The sequence below is a fragment of the Esox lucius genome, chromosome 1 (genome assembly GCF_011004845.1).
Source record: "Esox lucius isolate fEsoLuc1 chromosome 1, fEsoLuc1.pri, whole genome shotgun sequence".
Classification (NCBI taxonomy): Eukaryota; Metazoa; Chordata; class Actinopteri; order Esociformes; family Esocidae; genus Esox; species Esox lucius.
The window spans coordinates 23,110,880-23,120,856 of NC_047569.1; the positions used below are offsets into that span (position 1 = coordinate 23,110,880).

The following is a 9,977-nucleotide window of genomic DNA, read 5'->3' on the forward strand; positions in this document are numbered from 1 at the left end:
AGAGAGGCCGAGAAAGAGAATCCGAGAAAGTGAATCCGAGAAAGAGAATCCGAGAAAGAGAGACCGATATGCAATGCAGGAGAACCGAGGGTAGGATCAGCCATGTGGATGTTCCTTAACAAAAACAATGCTCAGTGACCCAGTATCTATTTGTGTACATGGAATCTGCATGTCTGTCCCTGCTCCCGGTGACAGAGCCAGAGAGCGGGAGATGCACACCATCCAGCAGGTTTCCCTTGTTCAGCACAGACGAACAGGATATTGATTTACACGTCCAGATGACAAGTGAAAGGAACGCCGGAGAACCAAAGCTAAGTGGAGGGGGGGGATGAAATGGAAAATTAATTAAGGAATGAATGAGACTGGCTGAAACGAGACAAATGCTTTCTCATCCCGAACAGAGCAGTAGTGAATGATGCATCTGGCTTAGCACGTGAGCTAGTCACATCCGCCGCTCGGTTTCGTTCAAAGGATCAATAGCCCTTCTGTGCCGGGGGGGGGGGGGGCAATTGTGCTGTGTTGACACGTCGGAAAACATGCTGTGAGAGAGCAGGTCGGACATCCCCAGACAGGAAGCCACAGCGGTGGACTCGAGAGTCACTGAGCTTTTAGTTCACACAACAGACTAGATGGTGGGGAACAGGGGATCCAGGGACTCCGGGCCGGAGGGAAGTAAGGGGGGTGGGGTGGGGGGGGGGGGGGTCTTCCCTACAGCCCTTTGATTGGTCAGGGTTGAGGGGTGGGACGGGACGTAAGGGCTGAGGATTGAATAGCACTGGCCTTAACACTGATGGGGCCTCTGAATAAATGACTATAATTCAGGATGCGTGCGCGCTTTAGTGTCGAGCTTAACTGCCCTGCCAGCACCTGTTCCACGATATAGTGGAGCCTTTCACTGAGACAGGTGCCACATGGAGCAGGGCCGGCACCTTCCCCGCACTCCGGTCCCCGAGGGCAGCTGCACTCCTCGCACAGACCAGACACGGATTCCTCACATACCTGCGTGTCCGCTCGGCCATCACAACCAGCGGTCAGCTGCCGCGCCACTGCTGACGACAACCTGACAATAATAACAGTCACACGACTTGCTACTGAGGAGGATGAAAACCGGCCATTAGCTCATCCTTAGCTTCTAACTGCGGGAGTCATGCGAGCACGCTCGCTCGTAAAGGTGCTGCCAACCTTACAGAACCCCGAGCGACCGGGGGGGCGGGTAGTCGGTCAGCACAACAGGGAGACGACGTGGCCACGCCCAGGCGGGAAAAGCACAATGGGTTTGTGACGGCTACAGTACCGAAGGGACAGGCCACGCCCCTGCTAGGCAGATCATTGTCCGCCACGTAGCCTTGAATGGATCGTTGAGATGATCTGCCTGTCCGTTCGCCTCCCAACAGTCCTCATCGCTTCACAGTTCCCACAACACTCACACCCAGACGGGTCTCCCTGGACAGGCTAGTGAAGCGGTCTGCTTCGGAGAGGCAGCGTCTACAGTACAGCCTGAACCGAGGGCGGGTACCATGTATTTCTTGAACCCTGAGCTCTTTCACATTTCATGCATACCCAAGCGCATGTAAGCACGGGCCATGCTGAGGAGGGCTGCCAACTGGCCAGGCTCCAGCAGGAGGGCCGGGACTGGCAGATCGGCCCCAGCATGCTCACTGTGTGAGGGGCAAGGTGCTCCGCTGCATAACTGGAATGCCTACTTCCTTTGTTTGGCTTAAAGAGAAGCCAGACGCTGAGCCCCTCGGGAAAAGACCTCCTATAGCTGTGGACAGGTCTCAGCACGTCCCCGACGTGCTCCAGGGCCACTTCCTACACACTGTTTGTAAACCCTCCTTTGTAAAAGGGTGACTATATTCATAAAGATGTCATTTAGTCAAGGGGTAAAAATGGCACTGATACAGTTAATATGGCCAGCACGTTTGAAATGCCAGACATTTCAACAGGGTGGGGGAGGGGTCCTGCTAAGAACTTTAAGTGCTTTTCCTCTTTGAGAGGTGTGACATTTTGATCCGGCATAAGAGTGCATACATTTGCTTGCATTAGCTTAAACAGAAAACTGAACCAAATGACCCCTGGTTTTCACAGTTAGACAACAGCTGGGCTGTCTGGTCCGTGTGGTGAAAGTCAGTGTGATGGAACTGTACAGCTATTTGAAACGGATGGAGAACTTTCTCCAAGCAATGCTATCACCACAGCTGGAAGTCTAAAGCCCCTCGGCGTCCTCCCGTGAGACCCCCAACAATGACCTCAGCCTCGCAATTCCCTGGCTCACTTCCATATCACTGCTCTCAAGGGACAGCTAGCATTATACAGACAGGCCCAGAGAATAGTAAGCCTTATGTTTGGCCAAGAGCTTAAAGAGGGGGGGGGAGGAAAGGGCGACTCCTCAGATTTCAGCATGGATATTATATGATGACATAAATGTACAGTGACTATGTAATACTTTCCTGAACTCAGGCAAATCTGCTCACATTATCACCCTATAAAGTGTAGACCGATAAGAGTAGCATGAAGAAACCGATTTGAAGATTGTCATAAAGAGGACAACTTAATATATGGGACATACATATATATACATATACATACATATACACACACACACACACACACACACACACACACACACACACACACACACACACACACACACACACACACACACACACACACACACACACACACACACACACACACACACACACACACACACACACACACACACACACACACACACACACACACACACACACACACACACACACACACACACACACACACACACACACACACACACACACACACACACACACACACACACACACACACACACACACACACACACACACACACACATATATATATACGTGCATTAAATATACTTTAAAACAGAACACATATTTTGACTGCAAGTATCAGAAATGCAAAGCATGTAGAACAACCCAGACATTGTACGACAGTTTCACCCACAACAGAAACCTCTTATCAGGACAATGACAATATCCTGGTGGTTTTCATTCCATTCTAGGAATTGTATTCCATTGAAGTTGACAAAACATAACCTTGTTGGCCTGTTACCATAGTGAGGTCATGCAAAATGAACAATATCTGCCAGTTTACCTGAGTAAACCTAATATTTAAATGTGTAACAGAATACAGATCAAGCATACTATTGATTAAGGGGGGGGGGGGGGGCGAAGCCATTATATCAGTGTTTATATTTAGCTACTAGGGTGTAAGAGAATCAGTTCAAAAGGTGTCATTCTAAATGATGGACTTAATCTGGTATGTCCGCAGATCTATATTTGTCTCAGGTAGAAGTGTAACTGATATGTTAAACTGTAAAAGATCAGCAGAAACAATAGACCACATGAAAGTCCATGCACATTTGAGGAAGTATTAGTCTATTTTCTGTCAAAACATACAGACAAATGCCTTGGGACACCTGTGAGGGCCTATACAGGCTGATACAGGCTGGGTATCCTCCTTCACAGAGCCTTCGTCAGCCACCCCTTTCCCTCGCACATTTGCCAGCGTGGGCCAGGCACAACCAGAGCAGGGTGCCAGTTTTCACCTCATTTAGTCCTTTAAGAGCCTATCCATCTCCCTCCTCAAATAGGCCTTTATGCTGCATGGCCACATCAATCTGTAGACAATGGACAGAAGTTAATTCATCTGGCTTTAAAAGAGACCAATGTCAGTCAGCCCCAATCCCTTGGCTCAAGAGACGCTCTCAAGCGGAGGAGGAGGAGGAGAAGGAGGAAGCAGAAGGAGGCGGCTGAGGCAACGATGACGCTGCGGGTGACGCAGCATCCGAGGAACATAAGTCTCATTAGTTGCGTGGGAGCCAGGGAGGCCGTGCAGACACAGGCCTTCAGTCTGCATCAGCAAAACAGAGCAACGCAGTCTCATAGAGACCGAGCTGACAGATTTAAATGAAACATCCTCCTCCTCTCATAGCACTCCAACATGTTTCTCCAGGGCCTGGCAATGGACACCTCATGGAGAGACCCACGGCCACATCCCAACTGGCCTGTGCCCTAGAAAGAGCGTTGTCTTTCACCGGGGCCCTTGGGCCCTTGTCAAACCTAGTGCACTATGAAAGGTAACAGGGTATCGTTTGGCGAACACGGGCAACGTTCGTTGCTCATTGGGACAACAGAGGAAGTCAGAAGTCACAGTAGCTTACTGTAGTGTTAAGGAGGCCGAAGAAGTAGTTATGGGCCAAAACAAACCAATTACCGCCCCTGTCAAGGCCAGGCCACAGCACTGCATCATTCCCAAAGAGACGACACACTGAAGTCTGTGAACCTGCCTTGCACGCACACATTAAAGATTAATGGCTCCCATGTATGTGTTCAAGCACATCAGGCCGCTTGTCTACTATATTATGGGGAGAATTGGTTTTCAATACCGCTTGAGTGTTTATTCTCCTTTGCTAACGAGGCATTGAGCTAATTGCCCAGGCCAATGATGAGGGGCTTGCCACCCAATTCATTACTCAGTACAGTCGTTATGCCCTGGGAGACCTGATCAAAGGTGACATTTTGGAACGCATCCCATGAGCCACTGGACTCAGTTGAATGCAGTGGGGATGAGCTTCAGAGTTGGGCTTGTCCCTTCTGCCACATGACTCTCCATCAGGACTGAGCCTGGCAGCCTTCAGGCTGCTGCCGGTTAGCCTGTTGTACTTACACATGCAGCCATCCCCCTTCTCGCACCCTCTGGACAGAAACACAGACCATTAGCATCACATGCTAACACGCTATCCTTTAGATAAAGGACTTGATTCAGCCAATCATTCATTTAATGTGTTAACTAAAAACGAGAAGGTCTATCAGAAAAAAGGAGTAAATTAATGAGAAGTTTTTTTATGAAACTGCAGTTGTAAGGGAATTTATATGCAGGTGGGTCCCAAGGACACAGACAGTGTTAAATACAGGTGGGCACCAAGGACAGTGGCAAAGTGTACTATACTGGTGGATCCCGAGGCCACTGACAGTGTTTAATACAGGTGGGTCCTGAGGACACAGACAGAGTGCTGAACCCAGATTGGCACAGAGGACACTGACAGTGTTTAATACAGGTGGGTCCTGAGGACACAGACAGAGTGCTGAACCCAGATTGGCACAGAGGACACTGACAGTGTTTAATACAGGTGGGTCCTGAGGACACAGACAGAGTGCTGAACCCAGATTGGCACAGAGGACACTGACAGCGTTGAACCCAGACGGCCCCCGAGGACAACGACAGAGTTGAGCTCAGTGTTCAATTCCCTCTTACTAAAAACCTAATACTGGGACTGGCAAGGGAGCTGCTGTGCAGTGTATGTATCAAAATTCACAACGGCACAGTTGGTCGACTTACCTAGGCGGCCTTCAGATTCAGAGCAATCTCTGTGTGCTCAAATGTCTGTGTCCTTGTTTGCACAGTGTGCTCATATATCCAATGGAAATGCACTCAATGAGCTCGGCTCCATGTGTGGCTTTTTACTGGGTTAATCAATTCACTATCCATTTCAATGTGAGATCGATAAAGTGGCTGTCAAATCTCCTAAACCCCCTGTCTTAACTAAGCTGTATCAACAGGATCCTGACAGAAGAATAGTAAAGACTGAGTGGACAGACCTGAGTCACCAAAAGTTTATGCAATAAAATCCCATTCACAATCAGATGAAGTGTGACATTTGTTGGGTTTATCTGAGAAATCGATGTGTTATGAAAACAGAGACCTACTCTCTTGGCCGCATTCAGCGCCACAGTTTTGCCAAGTTGACTAATAATGACAAGGGACAAACCAAGACACTAGCCAGAATTCCTCCACTGCTAACAGGGGCCAGTGAGTACTGTGCATCGGTCTGTTTTATGCACCACTTACTGAGTAGCGTGCCATTTGAGATGCAGACCAGGTAGGACACGACTTCCTCCCACCCAGCTTCACGCTGCTAACAAGGCTGATGTTAATGCGGTGTTAGTAAAGTAAGACTCAGCTCTTGTGACAGCTAGGTATACAGCTTTTATTTTTCCATTTCACATCAACAACCGAAGTCTCATCAATAAGTAATGATTGTACTGACAGACCTATTTGAAAACGTGGCACCATTTGTAAAACAAATACTGCGTACAAGCTCTCCAAATAACTTGTATGGCGATGCCAAGCTCATATAGAGAGTCAGACAGAGGAAGAGCTAGAGATCATTGCTGATCAATGCCTTTTGCCTGCGGCTTTCTATCTACCTCATCAGAGGCATGCCTGTCTGAGATGGCTCCCAGTAGTGAAAAGTGAATCCAAATCCTTTACTCGCTGCATCCCACTCCCACAATTACTATTTTTAAAAACTGAAGAGACACAGAATATGGACACACAAAAAAGACTACTCCTGAGTTTTTGCAAGGTTGTGATGACTTATGATTATAGTAGAATGGAAAGAGAAAATGATGCACCAGTTCAGTCAACAGCTTTCTACAATTAAATGACCACCAGACAATGTCAGGAAGAGGAATCATCTGAAAAACTTGTGGATTCGTAGAGGGAATAATACACACTACCTTTCAAAAGCTTAGGGTCACTTAGGAATGTCCTTGTTTTCGAAAGAAAATCTTCTGTCCATTAAAATTACATGAAATTGTTCAGAAATACAGTGTAGACATTGTTAATGTTGTAAAAGACTATTGTAGCTGGCTCCAAACAGAATAGAAAGAGGAGTCGGAGGACCCAGTGCACAACTGAGCAAGAGGAAAAATACATCAGATTATCTAGTCGGGAAAAATTACATGAGCAATGGGTGTGTGGCCGTAGATATACGCCTGTATTCTGGTTGAGAATAAAGGGCTTCAGCACTATTTCAGCAAATAGGTAGGCCTGGTACCCTTGTGACTACATTACAAAGTTTGTGCCATGTTTACATACTGCCTTTTATTTTAGATTCTGTTCTCATTAGGCATTTTATAGTCTTCCTGGATTGATGTTGCATCTTTTGCCAAATACATTTAAAATTGATTTTCAGTATGTTTGACAAAACATTTTAGCTGTACCGAAAGCATACTGACCCGTGATCCTCAAACTGTAATAGGTACCGTACAGTGGATTAGGCGTACCGCTACGTTTTAGTCATTTAACAGATGCTGTAAGCCAAAGAATTAATCTCAAGATAGCCATGGGTGACAACCACATAACAGTCTTAGTAAGATTAACTTTCCCTCAATAAAGCAACTCCTTATGGGACCTGGTTATTATGTAGCTAACTATTTAGGGAATAACTTTTACAACACATCCCTAGATTGCCAAAAAATGCAGAGGGGGAAGGTATCCTGAGGAACTCAAGAGGCTCTGTCCTAAACGGCACCATATGACACTGTCCCCTACTGGTCAAAAGTAGTGGACTAAATGGGTATTAGTGTGCCATGTGGGACAGGGATCAGACATGACCTAGGACTGAAAGGTCTGCCAGTCCCTCAGCACAATGACTCCAATAAAGAAACCTCACTAATCCCCATCTAAGTCAGAGCCACTGACAGCCCTGGCCGCCTCAGTTCCAGCACCTATCACCGCACCTTCCCCTGACCCAAAACCAAGCCAGGCAGGAACACAGCCTCAGGGCGTGAAGACAGGCAGGCTGGGGCCTTCTGACTGTTTGGCTGAATGAGCGCTACATGACTATTCACAGATTATTGTTAAACACACATCTAATACTACTGTAATGTAAAAGGAACATACTTCAGCGTGTGCATCTTGAAGATGCACTGTTGAGTTTATATAATTTCAAACAGTAATACTAAAAGCATTTAAATAATGTTAAGAATATAATTCCTAACATATCACATGACATTGGTTTGCTTAATATCTGGAGTAAATATTTAAACGGAGCGAAGTGCAGACAATACTCCTTTTGGAAGCTAGGTGAATTTAAGCAACAACATTATGCATACAAAACTCTTTCCCAATAATTTTTACATTTGAAAATATATTTCAGAAAAAGGTGCAGTGATCTCTTAATTTTTCTCCTCACGCGTGAGGAGGCAATACAAACTTCTGCTTCGAATAACAAATGAGACCTTTAAAAAAAGTTTTTAAAAAGTTCATGCAGTTCTCTTTATAAACTGGAAAAATAAGTAATAAAATAAGGAACATGGTTTATTTTATATTAGAATGATCAGATCGTCCTAGCATGGAATCATAATACTCTTCAGCTTCAGATGGGCTTTGAAGTCCGAGTCCTCACATACTAGAAATTTGGTTATGAAAATAGAAAACTGACTTTATGCAAGATTCATGCATAAAGAACATTCCAAGTGACTAGTCTCAATTTATTGTATCAATGTCTCACTTATGCCCAGAGTATAAGCGAGTCATATTTGATTGAAATAAATGATCGAGTTAATGATTTTCCTAAAAAAATATACATTGGTGAAATTACGTTTTCAAGGCCGGGTTTAAATAACCACTCCCTTTTACCTTAGTTGCTTCACCTGTGAGTGCAAAGGCCTTCCAAAGAAAGGACACACCTACAGGATCTGTTTACATACTCTCCCACCGAAACTTGACATTATAGTTCCTACTGTGCTGCAAGTTTCTTGTTCCAGGAAGCTTGTGTAAATACATAACACATTTCAATGTAGTAATTAAGCCTAACAATCATATCCAAGCTAAATAAAACATGGTTGAGTTGGCGAACATAACAATCGACATGCTATCCGCCTTAAATGTACTGTAATATGCCACACGCTAGCAACTTACCTCAAAAATTCTTGTAGACAGGTGTCACAAAATCGGTGGCCACACGTAGAAACTTGAACGGGTTCGCGCATTGCTTTACTGCATAAAGGACACTGAAATCGTCTCTTCGGTTTTTCCAGAAACTTATAATCAAACCCCGGCATTGCTGCAGGATTAGTAGACATACACTACAGATTAATGTCTTTCTCACTCGTCTCGGATGCGTCCTGGGTGATCTAGGGTTTGATGTAGCCGCTGTCTCTTATTTGATTGCCGTCAGAGTGATTCTTCTCTATTTATGTCCCCCTCGCCAACTAGCGACAGATAGGTTTGCGAGACGAGTAGGCAGGCTGTCGACTGAGTCAGTTCCGCCGTCTCTCCAGCTACCAGGTGACCGAGTGCATGGAAAAAAGGGAAGCGTCGACAAGCCAAACGTTATAGAATAAAAACCGGGCGATATTGTTTTCTGACAATCTTCCTTTAGGTCTAAATATGAAGGAAACGTTTCTGTAATCCTCTTCACAGCAGAGGTAACACTGACAGATTGTAGACAATGCTCTCGACTCTACAAGTATTCTGCCAGCAGCATTAACGTCGACGTCACAATCGTATGGTAATGACAAAACCTTCAAAATAAAAGCACCCATGTTACCATATTGCAATGTATATAATTTGTTCTAAATATAGTAAATTGTAATCAAAGAAAGTTTGGTGTTTTCTAGCAAATGCAAATAGTAATCAATAGAAAAAGTAAGAAAAATTGTTTGCAGACCAGTTTGTTAAATATATTGCCATATAACAAAAAAAGACACTATGTGAGGTGAAACATGGCATTAGAGAAATACCAGGGTGTGCAGAATCCATATAAAGTGTAATTTCATGGGGCAATATAGATGGTATTACTAGAAGTACAATTTTACCCACTCACTCCACTGGCTGTAATTCAATACACTTGTCAACAGATCTATGGATTACTTTGCAACAACAAAAAGTAGGCTATGTAAAGTGGAACATGACATTTTAGTAATACTTGCTAGGTTGTGTAGAATCCATACATAGTATCACCTAATAGGCCAATATAGATGGGATAGCAATGTACTGCATAGGAGCCAATGGAGTGGGTGGGTCAAATTATGCCGTTAGATATACCATCTACCCCATTTACCCCATTACCCCATTTAGTGACACTATGTATGGATTCTACACAACGTAGTGAGTATTTCTCATGTCATGTTCCACTTCACATAGTCTACATTTTTTAT

General features: G+C 45.0%; 1 protein-coding gene across 1 annotated transcript in view; it reads right to left on the minus strand.

Moving 5' to 3' along the window:
• traf4a (tnf receptor-associated factor 4a) overlaps window positions 1-9,288 on the minus strand; it is a 35,633-nt gene extending 26,345 nt beyond the window's left edge. Inside the window, exon 1 of the mRNA XM_013138890.4 lies at window positions 8,737-9,288. Coding sequence (XP_012994344.2) covers window positions 8,737-8,900 — 164 coding nt within the window. The 5' untranslated portion in view covers window positions 8,901-9,288. The remainder of the gene's footprint in view (window positions 1-8,736) is intronic.
• Between the last annotated feature and the right edge of the window lie 689 nt (window positions 9,289-9,977).